Source organism: Lynx rufus, unplaced genomic scaffold (genome assembly GCF_022079265.1).
Source record: "Lynx rufus isolate CCGP_SWC_20201006 ecotype Redwood Valley unplaced genomic scaffold, mLynRuf1.p SCAF_7, whole genome shotgun sequence".
In the NCBI taxonomy this organism is placed as follows: domain Eukaryota; kingdom Metazoa; phylum Chordata; class Mammalia; order Carnivora; family Felidae; genus Lynx; species Lynx rufus.
The window spans coordinates 111615804-111643328 of NW_025814889.1; the positions used below are offsets into that span (position 1 = coordinate 111615804).

Genomic DNA, 27525 nt, shown 5'->3' on the forward strand with positions numbered 1-27525 from the left:
ACATTTAACTTTTTGAGTTACCGGATTAAAAGAAAAAAAAATTACTGTATCCTACTTGACATGCTCACTATTGTCGGAAATGAAGACTAAAAGTCTTTTACTAAAAGAAGGAAAACTGTAAAAGGTACCAGCTAGTGAACCCAAATACAGATTCTACAAACACGTATGTTCATTTCCTTTCAAATGCTTAGAGCAAGGGCCAGGAGAAAGATACCCCAGGGCCACTAAACCAATGCCCAAGGATAACATTAAACTGTTTTCCTAAAGCTTAGTAAGCAGCAACAAAATTACAAACAACACACCTAGTTTCAGAAATCCTATGCTAAACTTGCAAATCAAAAGCCACCTTATAAAAATATTGCAAAGTTTAAAAACTTAAAAAAGAATCTCACCTACCTCAAAATTTAGAGGCGGTTTATACGTAAAACCAGCAATGTTAGCATACAGAAAAGTAGTGAAAGCGGGAGGCTTGTGCAACCTGATTTTTACGGATTTCCCTGGAAAAGTAAATGGGGAATCTGGGGACAATAAATTGCATATTACCATTTTACACTTTCAAAGTGATAAATTTTAGTTTTGAGACATTTAGGTTTGCATACACTGTGTTCTTTCAAGTAAGTCTTTCCAAATCTTTGCTTACATAAGCAGTTAGGAACTGGAATCACTCTGAACTAGTTATGCAATGTTGTCTAGTAACCAGGACAAACTGTTGCCACAACATCCGTGGAAATAGTCTCTCTGTATCTGCAAGTTTACTCTTTGTATGTCCATATATTTTGTCAATGCATTAATATTTTTCAGAGAGCATCTACTGTATGACTATCTCCATGAAAGTGGGTAGCATTTTTCTTTCTAAAAATATGCTGAAGCACAAATCTTTCCAACAGGGAAACCAGTGCACTTTGCTGAAAAATACAAATCTAAATGACATCTAGGAAGGAGTCGTGTGTTTTTTACCATTGCGCTCACTTCCTGAAGTCACAGCAATAGCAGAGGATCTCTTGCACTGATTCAACTGATCACTTTCCTGAGCCTAAAAAAGGATGTAGTAAAACCACGGTTCTTTTTCCCTCAGCAACCCCTCTGGCAGAATGATGCAGAGCCAGGAGATAATCTCAGCTGCCCTGAGGTTCCTCAAGGGTACACCTTACTGTCCCTGGGGAAAGGAGACAGGGAATCGCACAGCTGACATCAAACCTGTCAGGAAATCCTCTTGGCTCTGCCTTTAAAATACATCCAGAATGGATCACTTATCACCACCTCGTCTGCTACCACTGTGGGTCAAGGGAGGCCTCTCTGCTGACTATTCATTAGCTTCCTAACCAGCAAGTCTTCTTGTTCCTCCCCACCCCTACCCCCGGGGCGATTCTCCACATGGTGGTGGCCTCGGTGAACCCATTAAAACCTAAGTCACACAAGTCCCACCTCCGAAGGAAAGCCTCTGGAGGCGCCCACCTCACTCTCAACTGGAGCTTCCAGCACTGCTCCCACTTGCCTCGAGTGCCTTCCCAGGTACCCGTGTGGCATGTTCCCTTCATTCCTCACGTCACCTCTCACATGACCCTTGTCCTGAACATACTACCTAAAACGCACCCTTAGTCCTGTCTGCCTTTAGTGCTTTCTACACCTTTGCATGTTTTGAGCCTATATGCGCTGGGCTCTATTATGCTATACAGTCTGTTTTTTAACCTGTGAACTGCCCGTCTTCCCCACTAGAATGTTGAAAGCCGGCTTCTCTGGGCAGGTATTATTGTTCGCTTTTTCTAAAGTCAAGAACAGTGAATGGCACAGAACAGTTACTAAGTGCAGGCTGAGACACACGTGTGCTGCAAACAGGCACATCCCTGGCCTTTCACTGCAGGGGCTACCCGGTGAGGCAAGCAACTTAAAGATCCCAAACTAGACTGATGCACTTCTATTACCGTGGTACGTATTTTCAACTATTTCTGAGGTGTCTACTTACAACTTGCTTTCCCCAATTGGAATGTCCCTATCAAAATCCTATCCAACTCTGGTTAGGTCAAGAATTGGTCAAAAGTTTCCTTCTAGAGGAGTCCTCTAGTTTTCTCCAGCCCATTAGTGATCTTTTCAGAATATTTCCATCAATAATCTCTTATGGCAATCATACACACTTTTCATCTAGTATACTGAAATTGCCACTTATTTCTTAAACTCTTATTTCTATTGGGCTAGGTTGTAAGTTTCTTGAAGTCAGGTAGGCAGCTTGACAGGCCACTGAGCATCTCATGTAATGCTTTCATGCACTACAATTTTAAATATCTTGACTGCTGGAGCACCAAAACCCTTGATTTTTTTTTTCCTACAATACAATCACAAATTCTCAGTGTATTATAAAGATTAATTTGACCTGAAATACTGTCCCCAATTCTAAGGAAAGACATCCACATTACGTTCATCTTCTACACAGTGGCCAGAATGAAGAGGAGAATCACTTTGATTCTCAGAAGAGAGTCCAGTGTTTCGACAATCAGAAGAACGTGTACAAGATTATCAATTTCATTTTGTTCATTTGTAGGACAAATAAGAGTAAAATCAACACATCAAACGTTAGGAATATAGTTTACCTAAAATATTTTAATAACTCTAGAGTATTTAAAACAATTTTTTTTATCATCAGTATTGTTTTTTAAAAGACTTTACATTAGGATTCAGAAGAGAAATTCCTATCTTGCCTGCCTTTTGCAGGGGAGGAGTGACAATGGGGAAGGGTCTAGAACATCCCACATCACATGTCAATGCCAATGCTAAATGCTGTTGTACAACTTTGATGATAAAATCTTGGTCTGGTTCTAACTGAATAAATGAAAACATTAAAAGACTCAATGGAATCTTGCAAAACCCTTAGAAAATCAGTATATAATAAGTAATAATGTAATGAGAATAAAGATTCAGGAATGTGAGATCAACATTTTAAAACTATATCTATATGACAGCCAGTATAACCCTTTACAACCACTCCCCTCTTTCTTCTTCTTCTTCTTCTTTTTTTTTTTATTTAAACAATTAAGCTTTAAAAATGCAGATCGGTAACAGCTTATTTTGATGCTGAAATATCGTATCAGATTTCCTGCCTGGCATTGGAGGCACAAGTGCAAGTCACAGAGCTACCAACTGTTACACTGTATGCCACAATTTCTTCTCTGAAGTAAGAAAGCACCAGAGCCCAGATATCAGTATTCTCAGATCTAGAAATCATCCTGAATGTAACAGTAAATCAGGTCAAAGAAGCAACAGAAGCCAACTGTTCCCTATACCATAACAAATCTGCTCTTATCCTACTAGGAAATTTGACAAATTAAGGTTTCAAGAGTAATCTTTTTTATGCCTCATCTTGAAAATTTCTTCCAGGGTTCTACAAAACCAAACGAATAAATACCCCAAACAAAGAGTGATCACAATAACAAAACCCCAAACCACCTTTAAACACTGTGTGTTTGGCTTCTAATATTTCTCTGGGTTTTAAAATTACAATGACATGCAAAGTTCACATCACGAATACTCAGTGCAGCGGTGCTTCGCGCCACAGTAGACACAAATATCCTCTACAATTATGCCTGATTTGTTGTGCAGAAGGAACAGAAAGGCAGCCGAAGTACAGAGGGGACTACAGATTAAGACTCACCAGTAGATTAATGGAACATGAACATTTAAAGAGATTTCACCATAGTTTTTCTTTTTTTAATGTTTTTAATGTTTATTTTAGTTTTGAGAGAGAGAGAGAGAGAGAGAGAGAGAGAGAGAGAGAGAGCGCACAAGTGGGAGAGAGACACAGATAGAGGGAGAGACAGGATCTGAAGCAGGCTCCAGGCTCTGAACTGTTAGCAGTGCCCGAGGCGGGGCTCGAACTCATGAACTACGAGATCATGACCTGAGCCAGTCAGATGCTTAACCAACTGAGCCACCCAGGCGCCCCTCACCATAGTTTTCTAACCAATTAGCTAACAGTGAGCTAAAAGAAAGATATATACCTTGACAATTTAAAGGAAGAAGCGTTAAAGATAATCTTTATAAAAAGATGCTTTATGAGCATCTAGTTTTGTCTTCAGAGAATGTCCTAGTAAAATAAGTAACATCAGGAGTCTTTACACCTTACCTGGGGGCAACCAGCTATCTTCCAGATTGTAAAAGAATCTACTTAGAGGGGATTTCATTAACCTAATGCTAAACCAATTTAGAGCAAATATGTTTTTGTTTTCCTATGTTTTGTTTTATTTGTATGAAGCATCAAGCACACAACTCAAAGTAACAGTACAGTCTTCTTTGTAATGTTTATATGTTGGGTTGAACCACGGGGAAATCACTGACATTACACCATTTTTGCCTACAGAATGGCAATTTCATATAATCCCACCTAATATTATCCCTTATGTGGACAATAATTGTACTCTTAATCTTATTAGTTTTGTAGCATAGCTGCAAACTTGTTGTGCATTTATCATATAAAATTGTCCTCTCAAAGTCCCACATACATCATAGTCCCTGAGTTAGGGTCCTATAACATGGACTAGTTGACTTGGGCACCCTTGGATTACCATCCAGGGACAGACACCCTGCTATCACTTGCTAGGTGCCAATTATGCCACTTCCATAGCATACTCTCAAAAACATCTGGATCATTCATGTCATGAGACCTTGCAAAGCTTGAAGGGTACTGGCAGGGAGAGTGTAGGCCAAAGATTTTGGATGATCTGTGATATTTTCTAGGTCAGGCATGCCCAACCTTATAGACTGATAACCTCATAAGAAGGCATCAAATCTCAGAAACCACCTAACTTTTTTGCTCCTTTTACTACAGAGGCAAAACCCCAACCCATTAGAATTTATGAGTTTCAACAGCATTCCTTTTGAGTAATTCATTGAACAAACATGAATGTATTGAGCACTATTACAAGTCACCAATCAATATGGCAAGAATTGGATGTCTAGTTAATTTTTTTTTTATTTTTATTTTTTTTAATTGGATGTCTAGTTAATTTTTAATGTCATAAGTAAGCTACTAATGCAGAAATGCTAGGAGGGATATTTTATAAACATGAATACTGTAAGAGACAAGACCACAGGCCTGCTTGAGGTTCTAGATGTCACCACTGATTACTGGACTTCCTTCCCTCTGACAATCATCCCCTTGGTTACTCGCCCTCCTCCCAAGCCCCCAGGCTGATTTCTTGTGGGTGGAACTTCTCATGAGTGATCTATGAGTATTCTCTCCCTGGGATTAACACTGAAAGAACCCTTTAATACTTTAATAAGTACAGTTCTTTCTGGTACAGGATAGATTCAGGATGGACTAGTCCTTCTGCAGGATTCCTCTACAAAAAATATTATTCTTGACATGTGCTGGAAAGTGTACAATGTCATAATGTCAAGTGTTTTGGTTTATTTCCTTTCTTGGCCACACATTAATAATCTCTCCAGAATATTTAACTATACTGACACCATCCGAGTAGTGTCACCAAAGACCATGTATGCAATGCCTCCCATTCATTCTTAGGACTAGTTCTGCATTGACTAGCAGGAGTTGATGGCAACGATGATTAGCCTTGCAAAGGCTAACAGACTCCAATTGAAGTCTGAATCTTTGACTTTACACTGCGTAAATAAATTATATGTATGTAGTTTTTATAAACAAAATTGCAAATACCAAAAATACTTAATCTCTGGATAATCCACCATAGGGATTATCCACTAATAGGGACAAAGGGAAATGGCTGCTTTACTTATAGCTTCTATGGAGAAAACTAGAAGTGAGTTTAGCATCTCTGAAAGGCAATTAACAGAGAAGAAAATCTGTTCTGTGACAACACAGTGAAATATCACCTGGATAGCACCCTAATAGGAAACGAGACAATGAGTACGGGTTAGACTGAGCTCAAGGTTATCAAAGTAAAGCCTTTTCTGATAATTGGTGCTGCTCCCCCTTGTGGCTATTTAGACATATTGTAAATATGACTTTTTGTACAAGGTTTTTTTTAATGCTAAAATGTTAGGCTATTTAGCCCATTTTTTATCCCCTCTCCCACACACTTTTTAAGGAAAATGGATTCTCCAAATAATTATATGCCACTTAAATGTCAAAGAAACTTACTGTAGTAGAATCAAAAGAAAGGATGTCCATAACAGGGGGAGAAGAAGTCTGCAAATCGATTACCTCAAGCTTTGGATTAATCTGTGTATATATACAAGAAAAGTTAACATTAGTTTTTTCTACCAAAAAAACGGAATGCTATTTGCAATAACCTAGAAGGTATTCCTAATATATTCTAAAAATTAAAATACATTGCTAAATTCACTAACATGAATACAAAAAATTTTAGGTACAGTATCAGCCTATCAAGTCTATCAATGTATAAGAAAAGATCACTATGACCAGGTGAATTTATCCCAGGAATAAAAAGTTGATTTTACATTGGAAAATCAACATAATTTACCTATAAAGGGTTTTTTTTTAATAAAATAAAATAAAATGACCCACCTCAGAAGATGCAGAAAAAAGTCCTAGCCAGTTCATTAAAACAAGAAAAGGAAATAAAAGGTGTTAAGATATAAGAATTGGAACAAAAGAAATAAAATTGTTATTCATATATAATTATCTATGGAAAAATTCCAAGAGAATCTACTGCTGACTCATTAGGAAGATCCAAAATTGATACACACAATCAAGTGTACGTCTATACTTCAACACACAGTCAGAAAATGTAAATTTATGGGGTGCCTGGCTGCTCAGTCAGTAGATCAGGTGACTCTTGATCTCAGGGTGGTGAGTTCAAGCCCCACATTGGACATTAAACAAATTTTAAAAAGAATAAAAAGATATCATTTACGATACCATAAAAATGTAAATACATCAGAATAAACACACAAAGGTTTGTGTGGGAAAAATAATAAAACTAATGTAAAATATATTTTAAAAGACCTAACTAGGGGAGCCTGGGTGGTTCAGTCAGTTGAGTGTCTGACTCTTGGTCTAGGCTCAGGTCATGATCCCAGGGTCGTGGGATTGAGCCCCAACGTCGGGCTCCATGCTGAGTGTGGAACCTGCTTAAGATTCTCTCTCATTCTCTCTCTCTCTCTCTCTAAAAAAAAAAAAAAAAAAAAAATATATATATATATATATATATATATATATATATATATATATATAACAACCAATTTTTAAAAACCTCATGCATCTGATTACATCAAACCCAAAAATTTCTTTTTAACAATGGACACCACAAAGTTAACCATTAGGAACATGGAAAAGGAGGATAGATTATGATGTCTGAAACTGAAAAAGTAGGTTTTTCTTGCACATCTACAAATTAATGTGAAAGACAGTGATCCCAAGAAAAAATTATGGAAGAGAAAACCTAACAGTTGACCAGCATATTGAGAGATTTTCAGAAACATTATTAGTAATTAACACAGATTAAAGCGAAATACCACTGAACATCTATTAGGCTCCAAAAAATGAGAAAGCTCAGTGATGCCAACCTTGTTTATGGCAGCACTTTTTACAATGGTGGAAAAAAAAAACACACAACCAAAGGCCCCCAAATATTCATCCACAGTGGAAAAGACACATAAATCGTGCAAATTACTACTGTACTAAATTCATTGGGATCCTACCCAGCCGTGAAGATGAATAAAATACAATATGTAACAACATGTGAATGAATGAATAAATGAATGAATGAATGAATTCAGAATCTGTATGTAGGATTCTCAGGATTTTAACGTTAAGTGTAAAAGCGCTTATAGAGAAATATACTCAGTATGACTTCATTTGTATAAAGTTTAAAACCATCTAAAAGTAAATAACATCTAATTATAGATTCAAATATATATAGTAAATGAAAATGAAAAGCAAGATTGGCTAACTAGATTGGCTATTATTTCTGAGGAAGGTCACTTCAGAATTCTAGAAGATGAAAGAAAAAAATAAAAATAAAACCACATCATCATCAATTATTTATTAAAGATCGTGAATACAAGTTGGTTAGCCAAGGGAAACACAGATAGCAGAACTTCGTATCAAATGAATGGTCCCAGCAGTGGGTATATAAGAACCTCAAAGAAGAAACTGTTGACTTCGTGAGAAAATCTTCCCCATGGAGAAAACACAGGAAGGGCTTAAGATGGATCTTTGAAAGAAAGGTTTAGAAAACAAAAGCCGAGAGACACAGAGGAGGTCAAGAGCATTCCTGAGCACAGAGGCAGAATGCTGATGTGATACCTTTGCACAGGGTAGTAACAGGAGAGGTTGCAAGGGGCAAATTGTGACAGGTGAGGGAATTGGGGAAGGCACAGAAAAGATGGGGCCCACGACATGCTTTAGCAAGACGGATCGGACAGAGGCATGTAGGGTAACAGTGAGGACACCATTGCGACAGCCCGGGACTGGGGTGATCAGGGCTGAGACCAGCGGAAGAGGAGCTGAATGATTTTAAAAGCACTTATCACGTTTGATGGGTAAAGCTGTAGTTTGGGAAACATTAAGAGGCTTTTATAATTACCCAGCCACCTGCGTCAGAGGCGCAGGCCCCAGAATGCCCACACCACAGAGAAGGGTTAGCACAGCGAAGGATGCAGACGAGGGCCTATCGGCCCAGCCTGCCAGCACCTTGGTTTCTTTCTTGCTGCTCCAGACAGCAGAAAACACAGCCCCCTCCTATCAGCTCTGAGTCCACACTGGGGGCCGAGATAAGAAACCTGAGGATCAGTCACCTTCCTTCCAGTCTCAGCCTAGCCAGGCCACCGGAGAGATTGCCTGCAGACATTTTATTCTCTTTTATCTACTGCCACCTAGTGTACACATGAAATCAATTACGTACGAAAAATACAATCTGGTTTTACCATCTGAAATTGGAACTGTTCAAAAAATCTAAATCCCATGGAAATAGGATTTCCCCTTGAGCTGCTTTCTACAAGTTGGAAAACTGATGGAGCTAACAAGTTGCTGACACATACATTAAAATGGAGCAGGACATTCTTTAAGTAAAGCCTTACAGTCTTCTCAAAAAGAGAATATGTGGAGGGGCTGGTTCTGTGCTAGCTAATCTCCAGGAATATTAACAGTACGTTCTAGCTCTCCATCCTTATTAAAGGGAAGGACCCTGTAATAACTGTGCTCACCTTGAAATGGAGTGGGCTGTGTTTTGAGGGCTGAGTGTTCCATCACTGAACAAGGGCACGTCACGGAGGGGTTCGTGCATAAAGAAACCCTCACATGCACCACCCACTCTGGGGCTCTGTGAGGAGCACGAGGACTGCTACTAACAAATTCTGAAGGGCAAGGAATACGCACGCCTGTCTTGTTCTTTGTTGTACCCTCTAAAGCTAGTACAACGTCCAGCACATAGATACTCATTCTCTATTAACAGAATAAAATTTAATTTTGATTATTTTGAAGCATTCCATCAAAATGGTTAAAAGCACAAAACAGAACCAGTGCACCTGGGTTGAAATGCTAGTATGGCCACTTCCTGACTTTAAGCTTTAACTTACATGTGCCTCGATTTCTCAAGGAATAAAAATAGCACTTTGTAGCGTTTTAAGGAAGATTTAATGACAATTTTTAGAAGCCAATTAGAATAGCTTTGTATGTATTCAATATTATTATTATTACTACTAATATTATTATTATGTAATCTCTGAAGAACATTTATGGAGGCCCAAAACAATATAAGTATATGCCATGGCTAGAAATAAAATATACAATTTGCGGAGAAGTGGTCATTTTTTACCTGAAATTATGTTTTCAACCTTCGGAGATTAAAATAAAAACCCAGTCTCAGACTTGAAGACTTAAATTGATCCATTCTCAGGAGTGCCTGAATGGTTCAGTTGGTTAAGTGGCTGACTTTTGGCTCAGGTCATGATCTCACAGTTCATGAGTTCGAGCCCCGCATCAGGCTCTGTTTAGACAGCTCAGAGCCTGGAACCTGCTTCAGATGCTGTGTCTCTCTCTCTGCCCCTCCCCAACTTGCACACGTGCACGTGTGCACACACACACACACACACTCTCTCTCTCTTTCTCTCTCTCTCTACATAAACACTAAAAAAATGTTTTTAATTGATCAATTTTCAACAATGAATCATGGGAAGACTATCACAAAATACTATTACATAGATGTTTGGTTAAGTTAAAGGAATTTTTCCTACCTGTTAAATATCACACAGAATTTCCTGTGCAATTTATAGATCAAATTCATCTCAAATGGCCATTATAAAATTAAAAGCCACCAGAACAATTATTTTATTGATAATTTTTTTTAGCTAACTAACCATACTCCCCTCCAGTAATATTCTGTAATTCTCCTAGCATAACTATTTTGATGCCTGTTGCCCTTAGGATGGATTTATTGTCTTCCCATTAAAATATGCAAAAATCTAGGGTACTGCACATACACTAAGTTCCCACTCAAGAAGGAAAGTTTGATTCTGCCTGGGGGCAGAACTGTGTGATTCGGCTCATACCAGTTTGAAGAAGATAAAGCCAGCACGAATTAATGACGTGCCATAGCACAGCGTGGTCAGAGTTAAGTTACCTAGTTTTCAAATTTGGCTTCTTTCCCACCAAAATGAGAAAAAAAGCTGTCCTCATGTTTTTATTTAAGATGGGAGTATGTAGGGGGTGCCTGTCTGGCTCAGTCCATATAGCATGCAAGTCTTGACTTCAGGTTGTAGGTTCGAGCCCTACACTGGGTTTAGAAATTACTTAAAAATAAAATTTAAAAATATGTATTAAAAAAAAGAAGATGGTGTGCCTAGGCCAGGAGTGCTACAAAGGATGTGCAGTTAGGTTACTGGAAAGGACACAGGAGGGGTCTGTTTCACATAGCTAAAGCTAGGATTGCGTGTTTCATGCCTTCTTTCATGCGGCCTTCTCTCATTTATTCTAAAAGTAATCTGTGATCACCCTCTCTATCCATGGAAGGATTAGCAGTTTCCATATTTAGTCAGCTGGTCCCCAAGGTCTAGGACTCTGCAGGACGCCCCACCTTCTAACAAGTGAGGCACACAGAGCTGGCAAATAGGGGCTTTTGCAAAAGGCTGCACGATTTCACCCAGAAGACTGAGGTTATGCCATTCAAATGAACCTCACAGAAGACACATAAAAAACATAAATCATGGGAATACTATGATGCTTCAGACTCAGAAATGGAATCCTCACGGTTACTGTAGAAAGAGCAAGTTAGGAAAATTAATTAGATCACTTAGGAGCCATTTTTTCCACATCTCTTTATCCTGTTAATCATGAATCTTTACCTCAAAAAAAGAGAAAAGTTTTCTAATTTTCAAATATTTCCAAAGTAGCGTATGTAACCTGCCTAAACCTTTGAAAAGAAATGAACCCCCCAAATTTAGTAGTTCAAAGTAAAACTTACTAATCATGAATAGACACAATACAACGTCTATTACGATTCAAACTCTTCCATTCAAGGTGATATTTTTAAACTAACAGTCTTTTGGTTCTATGAGGGATCCCCAGACATTAACTTGGAGCCTTCAAAAAAATTTGATATTTAACATTTGTTTGTAATATTAAAGATGTCCTCTGTCCAGAACACTTTACACCTTTGCTTTATCATAAGAGCTTTTTAAGGGAAAAAAACAAAAAGCAAACAGTTGGTTGTTCACAGGCAGCGTCCTATCACTTCTGTGGCATTCCACGTCACATGAAATGAAGGTGTTTTGCAGATAAACATTCATACCGTGTACTTAATTTATGCAACCATGAGTGCTTACAGGTAATTGAAACTGGGTACACGGAGGCTGACATTCTTTAGGACACAATTCAGTCACAGTGCTCATTTTTCTGTTTAGTATAAGTGAACTCTAATTCCAGGATGAAAAGATGGTTTTGAATAGATTTTTCAAGTGTGCATGTGAAAAGCATGGTTGAGGGTGGCTCTGCATGGCCCGGGTCACCCTGACCTCGCCAAACAAAGGAACCCCGCCACCGCTACTGCTTTCTGGCTGCTGCGTCAGAGCAGCGCTTCTCAGACAACTTGTTGACATTTTAGAGAAAGTCCAGAACTCTTAAGTGGGCCGGGGCTGGCGGGAAACCACAGGGAAAATGGCTTGGCTCTCTAAGGTGGGGGTGGCGTGGTGTCACGGAGAGATCGCTGAATGGGGAGCCCGGGTCCCCATTCCTCAGCCGGCAGCTCTACCCGCGCCACCCTGGGAAGGTGGCTGAGTGGATGACAGGGCAGCGGCAGGACAGAGGACCAAGCCCGGCCAAGCCCCAGACAGGCCAGAATAAAACACACCATGAGTCAACAAAACCAGCTGGGGGTAAAACAAGAAGAGAGAACTTAACCTAAAATATGTCTCCCAAACATTTTAGGTGAATATATGCGATCACAGGGAATCGACAACTACATCTATCACGGCAGACGCTGAAAACAAAATGTGACGAACCACAAATTATATTACATTACTTCTTTCAAACAAGTAAAAAAATGATAGAGTAATAATGATGATATAATAATGGCACAAAGAGGTACTAAATACTTTGTTTAGAAGAACTGGAAAGATGGCCAGAAGGTAGAAAGGACAAAAATTGTAGCAAAAAAACTGAAAATAAACACCAGCAAGAAAAAATGACGAAAGAAATCCCCACATGTGGTTAAACAAAATCTAGAAAAGAATCCAAAAAAGTTAACTTTTAAAGACTGAGGGTACCAAAATCCAAGAATCAAAGAGCTGACTGGGGTGGAAATGCAGGGACCTTCCGTGGAAGGGAGTACGGGACCACCATGTAAACAGTGCTGGTGACTGAACTGTCACTCAGGAGTACATGTTAAGAACTCAAAACAGCTACTTGAAAAGCAAAGCAAGGCTCTGTCAATGATGAAAAACCAATTCAGATAAATAGGTAATAATGATTTCTGATATCAGTTCTTGGAAGAGAAAGGGGCTTACGAATAATCATGCAAAATGGAAAGAAGCACACTAATACCAGCCAAGTATCCAGAAAAGATGAATTTTGTCTTTGAAAAGAGTAGAACATTTAAATCTATAGGACCTGAGGGAACTTGTGAAGCAAAACCTACAGCTACATAGATAATTAAATATTTCAAAATATATGCAGACAAATAGTAAAATGGTCTCAACTATCAGGTTTAATGCCTACATCTCTTCTTACTGTCCACGAGATTTTTTTCTTTTTGCCATTAAAAGGCTTCACGATACCTATTTCAATGACTGTTATAAACATTCTTGCCCTTCAGCCCTGTTCTTACGACAGCCATTACATACTCTTCCTAAACACATAGGAATACAAAGTTAAGTCAGGCTTCAGGGTCACCGGCCTTACGTTTGATTTCTCATTTCCACTATTATTGACACAATTTTTAAGCTTTATTTCTAGGCCTTCAAGAAGCAAATACGAGAGGCTTCAGCAGTATTACACGCTATCACTATTTATAGTGTTATTGTATCAGTCAACATAATTGTTTCTCAAAGTGATGTTTTAAGGCCTAACTACGTTTTACAGAATGAAGTCTAGTTGACCAATAGCCCCAAAATGTACACTTACAAACAGTAGAACAAATATGGGCAAAGTACTCACTTCAACAGTCTCAATTTTTCCTTCATGGGGATGTGGTGTTCTTGGGTATATATCAACAAGATGTGGTGATGAATCAAAATGTAATCTCTTGAGATTTCTTTTAATAATGTCTTTACAATTCAAGCCATCAAAATTAGTCCTCCATAATAAGACCTTTAAAAAATTAGTACGTTGGCAGTTATCCACTTGCATGTGAAAGCACCAGAACTGATTTTTATTTTTACAAAAACCAATATACATAATTGTCCCTTATAATAGGAGAGCTAGATGTATATTTCAACAATGCTATTTTTTTTTCAATACTATTTGTCAAGTGTGGAAGGGAAAGATTTAGCACTTGGAATTGCCCTCATGCCCAATTTAAAATTCATACTAAGAAACAACTTACTACTTTAAAATTCCCTTTTATTTTTTCAAAGTTCAAAATCATGTTTTTGGCTTGATAGTCCACCTTATTCAATAAATCTGCCTATGTATGACCCAAAGTCATATGTAGGACTTTGGGTCATACATAGGCAAAAATGCAAATTTGCTACATTAACAATTTACATTTACCATCCTCTGAGGAGCTTAACATTTGAAGAACAAGATGTAGAGACAAAAGATGAGGCAGAGTTCAAGTGGAAGTGCCACACCAGTATTGGGAATTCAGTGAGTTACACATATAGTTAAGTGTCCAGATGAGCTGCTGTTTGAGTTCCAGAAAGTATCAGAACTGGCACTATTTCAGCTGGGAGACAGCAGACTTCCTGGCATTAAGTTAAAATATAAACTCATTGATAATCCTCTTAACATATACAAAAGAGCTGATTGTAAAAACCTTAGCTGAGGTCTTGGATTCCTTTTCCCTAACCAAATCAAAGAAGGAGCTGAAAGATTTACAAACCTGTGCATCTGCACCTCCGGAGCTAAATAGGTCTCCACCTTTTGAAAATGAAACAGTAAAGACAGGTCCCTAAAAAAATAAAGGGAGATTTTTTTTTTTTAAGCACTTGGTATTGTTTTCTTATGTCCAGGAAGACTATTCATTTTTCATCCTATTCTATATAGACTATTTATGCAATAAGTCTGATAGAACATATCCAGTTGTTGGCAACTAATGTAGGCAGAGTAAAGATTTCAAAGCACCAACCCAATTATATTTGAACACATATAAATGATACTAGATTTACAAAGCAATACTAATAAAAATATGCAATACACGTTTTTCCCTTTAAAGAAAAGCTTGTACGTGAATGTCTCTGTGGTTAAGTCTCCAACTCTTGATTTCAGCTCAGGTCCTGATCTCATGGTTCGTGAGTTCGAGCCCCACATCGGGCTCTGTGCAGACAGCACAGGGCCTGCTTGGGAGAATTGCTGCCTGTCTCTCTGTCTCTCTCTGTCTCTCTCTCTTTTAAAAAATAAGTAAATAAAAATTAAAAAAAAAAAAAAAGACTTTCTGGCTTTGGACTCTTTTACTCAGAATAACAAATCACTGGCAGAAACCGAATGACAAGTCTGTAGGGAAGACGAACAAAGCCCCTTCCTGACCACAACAGGCTTCACTGAGTTCTCTCTTCACATGGGCAATAGTGAGTCACTGAAAGTTTTGCCAGCAGGACACAGACAGGAGGAGAGCTGTGACTGTTGAACACTGAGGTCACGATTGTGAGAATGATGAATTGGACTGAGAATGAATGGTTGGAGCCAGTTAAGAAATTACTGCAATTACCTAGGTGAGAGGTAGTGAGAACCTGAAATTAAGCCAGGACTCTGGAGTTGGACAAGTCACAAGATGTCCAAGGACATTAAAAACAAACAGAGGATACTAATGCTTTTTCTATATAAGAAAAATTTGGGGAAACCATCTTGTATTTTTCAAGTAGATCATCACACAGACTTAGGTTATTATAGCCTCACAAATATCTTTAGACTGAAAAATTCCATCGTGTGTAGTGTTTTCCTCCTAAAATATTTTGCTTATCTTTTTTTCTATTATTCTGTACTTCTTCCATGGATATTTTGATCCTTGACCACTTCTATTGGTTGTTTCTTCAACCTAAATCCATGGATACACACATATCTGAGCTGGTTAGTGTCTATTTCGGATTTGCTCTAACACAGCTGCAGGACAAATGATTAAGCAAAGCAGGAAGCCAGGCAGGATACATGAAGGCAGAAAGAAGTCCTTCTCCCCTAGACCACAAAGCCTATTCTATTTCTGGAGATAAACAGCTTATAATTGGTTAAAAGGAAGTACCTAGGACATCTTTTAAAAAAAAAGAGAGAATGCAGGATGCATTCTAAAAAAAACTTAGAGAAGTTTGTATATTTACCCAGAAAGGAGGAATACTTTATACACTTAAGTAGAGTTTTTATTTAGTGCATTATATGCTGGTGAGTGTGTGTGTGTGTGCACACGCGCGTGTATCACTGAACAGGCTCAATAAATAGGAAGCCTCTTCCCCACAGGATTCTAAATCAATTGAAAAATAAGACACAGGAATATCATCTTTCTTACTGGTAAGGGCTTTAAAGAGAAAATGTGGCTCTTTATCTGTGGGTAAATGGGCTTTGTAGAACTGAATCCCAGTATGAGTCAGATTTGAGTACCCAGTCATAGGCAAGACCGGACAAGGGCAGGCCTGCCCACAAGAAATAGCAGAGAAAAACAATGAAGAGACTCCCAAGAGTAGAAGGCACTGGGCTCTACTCATGGAATTTCTCCTTCTAAACTCACCAGTGAGATTAGTGACGAGGAGGGAGAGGGTGTGAGAGGCTCAGTGTCAGAGCTGTGGAACAGCCTCCACATGAGGGGAAAGACCAGAGTAAGGAAAAGGCTTATCCACCGCCATTTGACCAGTCAAACCTATGCTACATACTGAGGAAGACAGCAGTGGGGGATTAATTTCACAGCCATTGAAAGACACACTGATTTTGACAAGAATTACAATAAATAATATTTCTAAGAGTTGCTTCCAGTGGATAAAAACCAAGTCCTGAAAGCAAACATTTTTTGTGATACCAGCAACGTGTGCCACACTTGGAAAGATAATAAAGACATATAAAATGGATCAACACTTTAAAATATACATAATTTAAAAAGCACAAATCTTAGTGTCAAATACCGTATGTCCTTGAAGTGTGTATATAAGTCTTCCTTCTAAGAGATCCAGAATCTTAAGTGTGCCATCTGAAGACGCAGTGATGAGATAGTTACCCGAAGGATGGAATGATACACAATTAACTCCACCGCTGTGAACTGATTTATAGAAAACAAAAGCAAAACGTTCAGAGAACAATTGTCAATTCTAAAGATGTTCTCTTGCCCTATTAGCAATATTAGGCTGGAAACAACAATCAATCAGAGACAATGTCTCCACAACACCAAAATTCCATGTAGCTCACTAAAACAAGTAAGTAGTTTGCCATCATACAGCTTAAACTTCCAGTTAATGAGACAGAATAGCTTTAAAAGTGAAAGTGTGACATGGAAAGATGATCTCGTTAACCATGTAACTCTAACCTCTTCAGATACATTACCCATATAACGTAGCCAACAATTGATCACCACCAGCTCACATAAGATATACAACCTAGCCTTAAATGAAATTTCATAGCCAATTAGTGGCTTGAGGCTCAGGAATGAAGAGTATGGAAGTATATTTGTAGGAGCACATGGTCTTGCCAGCTTGTCCGAAAATTCATTTCTGGACACCATCCTTCCAACAGGAGGCAGTACGACACAGCCATCAGAAGGCTGTTCTTCTGAGTACTTTGTAAACAGAAGGCCCCAAGCTAGTTCCATCAATTATTTTAGCACGTTACTTACCCTCCTTAACCCTTAATTTCCTTATCTTTAAAATGGGGACAATATTAATAATACTCCTGAGGGCTGTTGTAAGGATTTAACACAGTATCTGCCACGTGGTAAGTATTATACTTATTTTAAAAGGAAAATGTGGATTTAATAGAAATCCAATAAAAAAGAAACAAGAAATCAATTCATTTCTCTTCTAGCTTCAAAGCACAGCCACGGCAGGATGTTGTTTTCTACCAATTATAACACCTATTTGTGCTCCTAGAACTCCTTCTGACTCAGAATTCAGAGTCCAATTCTACCCCCGACCTCTCATGTAATGCAGACAACCAACGTGTGAACAGCTTTCAGTAACTTCTTTTTTAACCGCCCTGGCATCATTTTTAAGGTCCCTCCACCTCTCTCTCCACTCTGACATCCACGCCAGCTTCTCAGACCACGCTATTGATGCAACTAATTGTCCTCTAGTCAAATCAAAGGCAGCCCGTGACCCTGTCTGAGAGAGCCACACCCCACTGAGAAGCATAGGCTGCTGGTTTTAAGAGTTTCCTGGAGTAGGCCAGGCAGCACCTGGACTCTGTTGTCATGGAAACTGTTACCTTGATAATGCTGGAGCAATTTGTTTACTCTTATATCCCAGATTTTCACGGTATGATCAGAACCTGCTGAAGCTATGCATGTACCAGTAGGGTTAAAACCCACAAAATTTGCAAACCTAGAAGGAAAGAATAAGATAGTCTAATATTTTGATTTCTTCACCTTTATTTCTTTATTTGAACTTAATAATTAAATGCCTCTTTAGCAAACTAACCCATATAACCACATAAATGCCCAAAGAGAATGGACTTACCCTACAGAATCTGAGAAGTTATTAACACACTGCTTATTTGTGGTATCCCAAATTTTAATAGTTTTATCTTCACTACATGATACAATTAGCCTTCCATCAGGTGAAAATCTGGAAAGCACAAGAAGATTATCTTTGTGAAAGGCTCCTGACAATCACCCCCACTCCCTATGCACACACACACACACACTCCCACACACACACATCAGGCTGTACATATATTAAATACCAGAGACCACTGCTAGCACACCATGCAGCAAAGTCATATCCTACAACCATCTCTCCAACTAAAAATAAGCATAACAAATTATAAGCACAATGACAGACCGTTAAAAAAAATCAAAATATACTATATAGACCAGCCAATTTTTTTTCCTTTTCTTACTTTATTTAAATGATTTAGTTTTATAGCACTTGTTCTAGGTCTTTGATTCAACTTTGCCCTCCTCCTAAGCCAAGTACCTTGTTGTTGTTTTTGTAAGTATTCTTTTTTCAAAAAATATTTATTTATTTTTGAGAGAAAGAGAGAAAGAGAGAGAGAGAGAGAGAGAGAGAGAGAGAGAGTGGGGGAGGGGCAGGGAGAGAGAAGGAGACACAGAAGCTGAAGCAGGCTCCAGGCTCTGAGTCAGCATAGAGCCCGATGAGAAGCTCGAACCCGAGATCACGACCTGAGTCAAAGTCAGACGCTCAACCAACTGAGCCACCCAGGTGGCCCATAAGTATTTTTTGTCTCTTTCTTCTATTTTTGTCATTTTCTGGTATTATCCATGTGATCTAAGAGAGCCTTTACTATTCATCCCACTAACCCTGTACTGAAGCTCTTCAGAAGAAACAGATCAGCATGTTGAGAATTAAAATTAAATGATACTACCAACAAAAGCATCAACTCCCCAAGCCCGTAGTTTCCTGGACCTTGGGAGGCCCTAAATCTCCAGTGGATAGCTCATTTATACAGAACTGAAGGTCCTGATTCATGGACACACCTATCATCCACATGTCCCATTAAAAACAAATGAGTGCGTTCTCAGACATTTCATCTACTGTTTTTATGCACTCTCTTCCTTTAAGAATCTTTCCAAAGTTCGTTCTTTTTCCCCTAAGTGGTAGGAGAAAAACAGAAGAGTAGAAGACCAAGAAAAAAAAAAACTGAAAATTTTTAGACCATTGGGAAACTATGAATAGTTTTTTATTATTAATATTTTAGTAATAACAACAAAAAACGACAGACTTAGGTCATAGACCAATTATGTTTCATTTTATTTGTACTTTCCCTCTATGCCCAGATTACTATAAAGGTCATCAGTTAAGGGTGTGGATTATAATTGAAGGGGTGTTTCGTGTTCTCTCACTCCTCTCCTCCCTCTCTGTTCTTAAGGCTAACCTAAAAATAATTCTTCCTGACAGAAACTTTGAATCTGTCATTTATGGATTTACCATATAAAAAAAGGGACATAGGAACGTAATTAAGTTCTTTGTGAAATAATCTTTTAAATTCGGGCAAGTAACCTTGCAAGAAAATGTCTTCCGAGCTGGGTAGTTCAGTTTGATTTTATAATAACATAGTATGTTATTAATCTTTTCCTCCAGAAAATATGTGAGAAAGATTAACATATGAAGGACAGTATTATAGAAAGGCTTCAAGTAGATGAAGCATATGTTATACAGACCAGGGAAGAAAAACCTGCTCAGTATCCTTATGAAAATATAATAATACATAGTAATGCAACTAATACATAGAATCAAACTGTTTCTTTTTTTTTTTTTTAACGTTTTATTTATTTTTGAGAGAGGGAGAGACAGAGCATGAACAGGGGAGGGTCAGAGAGAGGGAGACACAGAATCTGAAACAGGCTCCAGGCTCTGAGCTGTCCGTACAGAGCCCGACGCGGGGCTCGAACTCACAGACGGCGAGATCGTGACCTGAGCTAAGTCGGCCGCTTAACCGACTGAGCCACCCAGGCGCCCCTCAAACTGTTTCTTAATGTTATCTTTTTTTAATGTTTATTTATTTTGAGAGAGAAAGAGAGTGAGAGCATTAGTGGGGGAGGGGGAGAGAGAAGGAGAGAGAGAGAATATCCCAAGCAGGCTCTGCACTGTCAGCACAAAGCCCAACATGGGGCTTGATCCCACGAACTGTGAGATCGTGACCTGAGCTGAAATCGAGAGTCAGACGTTTAACCCCAAGTCACACAGGTGCCCCAACAAGTTACCTTTTAGAAATCACTTAATGTGAGTATTTTAAATAAGTATTTCTAAGAGATTACTTGATCCTTACATTTTAAGAAAGCCATGATAAAAGAAATGTTTAATATAAAGATGAAGTGATCAAATTAAAAACAAAGTATAAAAATACTCAACTTCGACATTATTGGCCAAATACCACCACCTCCATTATCATCATTATCCTGCCTACATTTATTGAGCACACATGTCCGAGAATGGTTCTTAACACATCACCTATAACAACTTGTTTAATCCTCAAAATAATCCTACTAAACAGGTGCTACTGGTCGCCTCATATCACAGGCGAATAAACCAAGGCACATAAAGGGATCGGTAAACTGCCAGTCACACAGCAGGAAGATTTGAACCAGGCAGTCCGGTTCCACAGCCAAACCTCTCGGTCACTCTGCTTAAGTCCCTGACAGAAAGGCAACTTTCTTCAACTGGCTAAATTATTTAGAGCACAGAAGTTCAGTGTGGCTTCTGGGTAACCACGGAAAGTTCTAAAGTGGAGGGAAACCATGAGGCAGTGCTCTTAGGAGGCCAGGTGACTGGGCTCTACCTGACAGGCTAACCACTAGACTATCCTTTAATAAAGACCGGCCTCTGCTGCCATACGTTGTCAGTGTCCTTGGGGAGTTTATGGGGGAACATATTCATTGATTCAAATATTTTATACCTCCAAAACCAGGCACTGGGCCCTGTCCTGGGTAACTGGAATACAGTGGTGAATGAGACTGGTAAGATCCCTGCCTTCATGACGTTTGCACTCTAGGAAGGGCACACAGCAGCATTTTAGATAGTGCTAAGAAAAGAGTTTGAAACACAAAGGTGCCAATTTGTCAACAGAAGTTCCACGGAAGCAACAGGATTTTAAAGAAACTTGTGAATAAAGAAAAGGGGGTATCTTGGCCGGCTAGAAATTCATCCTGAGCAGGAAGGGCTATAGCCCCGGAGAACTTCTAGGTACTAAAGAAATGAAGGGGATGCAAAAGTCAGATAAGTGGAGGGAAAGGAGGGGAAGAACCTGGGGAGGGGTGGGGTGGGGGGTGTTCTACCCCAGCTCAACATGACCAAAGGGGGACTGGAGATTAAGGCTGTCCCCCTCCTCCGGACACCACGTTATAATGCCTGCATATGTTCTCTATATATGTGTTTTGTTTTGTTTTGTTTTGTTTTGTGGGGGGGGGGGGGTTGCCTTGGGAAGGGTTATAAGTGAGGCTGGTGGTTTGTATCTTCTCTCCTTTTATTTTGAATTAGATACATCAAAAATAGGTTGGCACCAATAAAAGAGGCTTCTCTTTGCCCTGACTTCGGTCAGTAAAGGACAGTCCTTTCCTTTGTCAGGGCTTAAACAACATCTAACTGGGTTATCAATTTTAAGAGTGTTAAGAGGATATAAAATTTCTACTGAGACATCACCAGATTTCTAACTCTCTAATTCAGCACCACTCGACTACCTTTTAAAACTTCCAGAAAGTGTGTCATAGAGATAGACATTATATTAGTCAATAGTGACTGGCAGATGATCAGACAGGAACTGTCTGTAAGGCATCTGGGAAGTTAATTGAACCACTGTTCAATCTCTTAAATATACTGGTACTTATTTGAGAGAATCAGGAAACTACTGAACTTCTTTCTAGAAAAACTGGTTCACAGGTCATTGAGAATAGCCCAGTGGCATAACAGGAGTTCTTTAACTTGGAATCTATGGGGTTCCTGCAACTGTATGTAAAATTGTATTACCATATGCACAGCCATAGAGCTATTCACATATTAGAGAGCCAAAGGGGTCCATGAACCATGAGAAGTTTCAAAGTGCTTTCATAAGAAACCAAAAACTTCCTTTGGAAATCTCTTATCATTGGAATAAATGTTCTATAGAAAAAACATTTCCAGCCCTCAGGCTTCTGACACCAAACAGAGTAGGCACTGTTCCATGTCTACTGAGAAATAAATAATTAGTAATTGGACTTTGAAGCCAGCAGCTATTCAATAGGAGGGGGAAGCAGTAAAAAGTAGTGGAAATAGACTGCCCAGTCAGTACACGGTCCTGAATTCTAGGGCCAATTCTGCAACTGTCCGGCTATGTAACCCTGTGAAATTCAAAACCACACTGGCCACTGTTTTCTATTTGTATAATGAGGGTGTTTGGACTGCATTCAGAACTAAACTTTCATAGACTCATTAAAAAAATATATTGGCAGTCTCAGAGTTTGCTTTGGTGGGATTCTGTGTTTACACACTGAAGGTGAAGTTCAAGGCAATAAGCAAAACATTTATACTTTTTTAAGTGTTGGTCAGCATCAGAAGAGAACCCATCTGTTAATTGCAGTAACAGGATTCATTCCTACAGCTGCTGAGAGACAGAAAGCAGATGAAAGAGATATAAAAAGATTTAAGTATGCCATGAAACATGTTAATTATTTGTTGGGTCATTTACCATTTATATGCCCAGACTTCTCTCCTGGGATCTCCACCCATAAGTGTAACTGCCTACTGGGCGTCTCCTCTTGGATATCCTGCAGGCACCTCCAACTCTGAGCTTGTCCAAATCTGAACTCATCGTCTTCCTCCCTAAACTGTCCTTCTCCAGTGTGCCGTTTCTCAGCAAATAGTCCCTCAGGCCAGAAGCCTAGGAGTCATGCTTTGTGCCTCTTCCTCCTCTACACCTCCACACTCCACACATCAGTTCCTGCCTCTTCAAACCACAGTGGGAACCAATGTCTTCTATCCTCCGCAAGCAACAAAAGTGATCTTTAAACATTGAATCCCATTTCTCTGATTAAAACCCTTTGATGATTTTGCATTTCCCTTGGTGAAAAGCCTAGCATCCTTACCACTGCTTACCAGGTCCTTGGGGTCTGCCCTCCGGTCCCTTTATCACCCTACTCTTCCTGGCACACACCCCTCTTCTCTCAGGTCCTTGCTCCTGCCTCGGGCATTTCCTCATGTGCTGTTCCCTGCACCTCAAATGCTGCCCCCTACTCTTTATCTAGTTTAAAATACATAAGAAGATTTTACTCATCCTGCAAGTCTCTGCTCAGTGTCACTTCCTCAGGAAGGCTTCCAGACTGCCACCCCCTGACCCCCAGTAGGTTAGTTCCTCAGCATGTGGTCTTAGAGTAGCTCCGGTTCATACTTAGGTCATCCTTGCAATCAAGCATTCTGTTTACTTCCCCAACACATGTAAGCTCCAAGAAGACAGAAACCATGTCTGTCTTGTTCACTGTTGCATCCCCAGACACCGTGCATGGCACGGAGTAGGTCCCTAGGAAACATTTAAGACAGTTAAAAAATTTGTTTAAGATATTTGGGTTTAACTTAATATTAGAGCCAATGAAAGCTGCTGTTTAAAAGCTACAGTTTGTTACACAGCATGAATATGCCTAATGACATCTAACTGTATGTTTTAAAATGGTTAAAATGGTAAGGTCGATTATATATATACATACACACATACATATATGTATTATATGTATATATCTCTTGCCACTACAAAGAAAAATCGCTGCAATTCAGATGGTCAAAGATCACTTGTAACACTACCAACAACTGAAAATTAAAGGTAGACTTTTCCCCTAAAAATTAATCCTGGAAAAGCAATAATGTTGGACAAGTTGGCTCAATAGCCTCTACTTATTTTTGATTGAGGACACTATAAAAAAGCACACATTATCCAAGAATATACATTATTTTAAAAAATACAGGGCTATAATAATTTTACCTATTAGAAAATTTCTTTGCCACTAAAAAAAGATAACATTATATATATATAATGATCAATGTTTTCTTCATTAGTCATTAAAGAAAAATTTAATGTTAAAAAAAGGAAAATACAGTAAGTAAAAAAACAGTCCATAGTGCCATCACTCAAAATCACACTTAACCATTGTACGTATGACAGGTACTTTATCTTTTATATTATAATCTAGAGTTCTGAATTTTGCTCCCCACCCCAAAATGAACATTTTCATGTTATTACTTGCATATACTCTCCTTTTAATGGCTACATAATAGTATAAATTTTTTGAAATAGTTTTATTTGGAAAATTGGTTCTTTCCAATATCTCACCATTATAAATTATACTGAAAGCAATACCTCTGAATACAAAGCTTTTTCTTTTGCATACAAAAGGGTATTTAGAATACATTTCCAGTTGTGAAGTCACTGCACCAAAGACATCTGATATAGTTTGCAAATTGATTTCTAAAAAGACTATACTAATTTATATTTTAAAAGCATGAATATATTTTCCAATAGACAGCATATCTTAAAAATATTTCTGTGAATTAAAATGTATCATCATAAACGACACTACTCCAAAGAACATAGCTAGTTATTCATCACCTCCTACACGAATAGGCACCATCTCTATGCCACAGAGAATAGGTCGAGGTTCCAAGAACAAACTTATGGTAAGTACTAAACACAGACAGACACAGAATTTTAATTACTTAAGTCCACGGTGTATGTTTAAAATTCAAATACTAAAGGGAAAAACAATTGCTCTGCTAACCCTCTACATTCATTTCAATACACTGCTCATATATCAGGAGGAAGAGCAGTATCACTTGAACAATTTTTAATGTTTAGTTGTTTAATTCATCTACAAATTTGGTAAATGTATGGTATGCAATAGAAATCCCACTTATATTTTTCCAAACAGAAATCCAGTTGTTTTAACTTTATATTAAACAGTCCATCCAGTTCCCCACTGATTGGAAATATCATCTATCATAAAACATACATGGCTATGCTTCTAGTCTTTCTATGACCTTTTTTTCCTAATATTATACAATTATCACCATATTTTAATTTCTATAATTTTATTTTATTTAAGTTTATTTATTTATTTATTTTGAGAGAGAGAGAGGGAGAGAGAAAGAGCACATGCATGTGCACAAGGAGGAGGGGCGGGCAGAGAGAGGGAGCAACAGAATCCCAAACAGACTCCAGACTGCCAACACAGAGCCCAATACAGGGTTCGAACTCACAAACCAGGAGATCATGACTTGAGCCAAGATCAAGAGTCAGATGCCCAACCGACTGAGTCACTCAGGCACCCCTAACTTCTATAATTTTATACTGTGTTCTGACAGCTGGTTGGACAAGTTTCTTCTTATTCTCTTTCTTGTCATTTTTTTTGTTGGCTATTCTTACACGTTTAACTCACCCATGTGAATTCTGAAATGGCTTGGTAGGCTCCAATAAATTCCTTTGACAGAAGTTCTAGACAGAGGGATTAATGGTTATCAGACTTATTCTCCTACTATAAACAATCATACAACTGGGCAAAATATATGAAGCAACTGTTTTCAGGCACCGGAGAAGAGATAGCACACAGTTGTGAATCGTGAGAGGCAGATAACACATACGAGGCGAACACCAAACCTATCCCAGATTTCTACCCGGGAGTATTTTCCAAACCATGGCACAAAGACATAGAGCCCAAGGAGACAGCAGCAGTCCAACTGAGCAGAGGAAACAAAAATCAGAATGCAGAACTGGGCTAAAGGGCTGGAAGTTTGAAGACAGGGTGTGAGAGAGGAGCTATGAAGAGCAGAAACCAAAAAAAATCTGCCTCTGAGGCCCCTTGAGTTTGGTCAAAAACAAAGCTGCTAATGCTCTGGGCAAAAAGGCTTGGCAGAGAACAACCACTGGAGACTATGAGCTGAACAAAGATGCCAGAGGTTACATTGAACTGAGAGATGTTCAAGTTCTGGGCAGATTTTGCAGAATGCTTCAGACATTTGGTGGCAGCCCCAGAAAGGCCACTAGTACTATAGCCCAAGTGTCAAGGCTACTCTAAAACAGTCGAAATCCAAACCTCAAGAGAATCTAGTTGAGCCATCAAAGAGTTAACTGCTTACCAGAACAAAACTCAACACTTTTTAGAGATGATAGAGTACTTTATGTTCTCACTTAGCAATGTTTGGGCACACAATTTTATTTTATTATTTTTTTTTAATATGAAATTTATTGTCAAATTGGTTTCCATACAACACCCAGTGTTCCTCCCAACAAGTGGGCACACAATTTTTAAAAAATCACAAGACATACAAAGAAGCAGAGAATCTTGACCTAGATAGGACATAGATGTTAGAATTAGCAGACAAGAACTTTAAACAATGATTATAAATATGTTTAGGATTTAAAGGAAATGATGGACATAATGAACAAACAAATGAGGAATCTCATCAGAGAAATGGGTAAGCTTACAGTAGATTAGACATTGCTGGAACAGAAACACCAGGGAAGCTGAAGATAGGCCAATAGAAACTATACAAACTGAAGCGCAAAGAGAAAAAAAATTTGAGAAAATAAGCAAAGCCTCAAAAAACTATGGGATGATATAAAAATTGAACATATGTGAATTTGGAATCCCAGAAAAAGATGAGAAAGAAATGAGGGCAGAAAGATATATGAAGAATAAACAAAAATTTACCAAATGTGATAAAAATATCAATCCTTATATCCACATAGTTCCATAAACCATGAGAAAAATATACAAAACCATAGGTAGGCTCATTACAGTCAGATTGCTATAAAAAAAAAAAAAGGTGCATTACATATAGGAGAATAACAATAAAAATGACTGCTGCCTTCACATGAAAAAAAAAAAAGAAAAAATGCAAAGCAGAAGACAATGAAAGGACATCCCCTAAGTCCTAAAAGAAAAAGTATCCACTAAATTAGAATTCTACATCTCAGCAAAAATATCATTTAAAAAGGATAAACAGGGCATATCAAAAATAGCTATTTCTCATACAAATGATTGTATGAGAATTTTTGGAAAAATTTTTATCATGTTTCTTGTCTGATTCCAAAGGGCCCATGATTGCCCTTTTTTGTAGTGTTTAGTTTCCATATATGAATAAAACTTCATATTAAAAAAAAAGAAAAAAGGATAAACAGGAGTGCCTGGGTGGCTCAGTTGAGGGTCCAACTCTTGATTTCAGCTCAGGTCATAATCTCACAGTTTTGAGATCAAGTCCCACATTAGGCTCTGTACTGGGCATGGAGCCTGCTTAAGAGTATTTCTCTCCCTAACTTGTGCCTTCCCTCTCTCTCAA

General features: G+C 38.5%; 1 protein-coding gene across 3 annotated transcripts in view; it reads right to left on the reverse strand.

Annotated features, from left to right (window-relative positions):
• The window catches only part of POC1B (POC1 centriolar protein B), a 97321-nt gene that overhangs the window by 34909 nt on the left and 34887 nt on the right, over positions 1 to 27525 (reverse strand). For 2 of the 3 annotated variants that reach the window (XM_047065221.1, XM_047065224.1), the window contains exons 5-10: positions 18229 to 18336; positions 17978 to 18093; positions 16687 to 16820; positions 14466 to 14534; positions 13580 to 13732; positions 6107 to 6187 (exon numbers count right to left, since the gene is read on the reverse strand). In XM_047065221.1, coding sequence (XP_046921177.1) covers positions 6107 to 6187; positions 13580 to 13732; positions 14466 to 14534; positions 16687 to 16820; positions 17978 to 18093; positions 18229 to 18336 — 661 coding nt within the window. The remainder of the gene's footprint in view (positions 1 to 6106; positions 6188 to 13579; positions 13733 to 14465; positions 14535 to 16686; positions 16821 to 17977; positions 18094 to 18228; positions 18337 to 27525) is intronic. The other variant, XM_047065222.1, reaches the window with a different exon arrangement.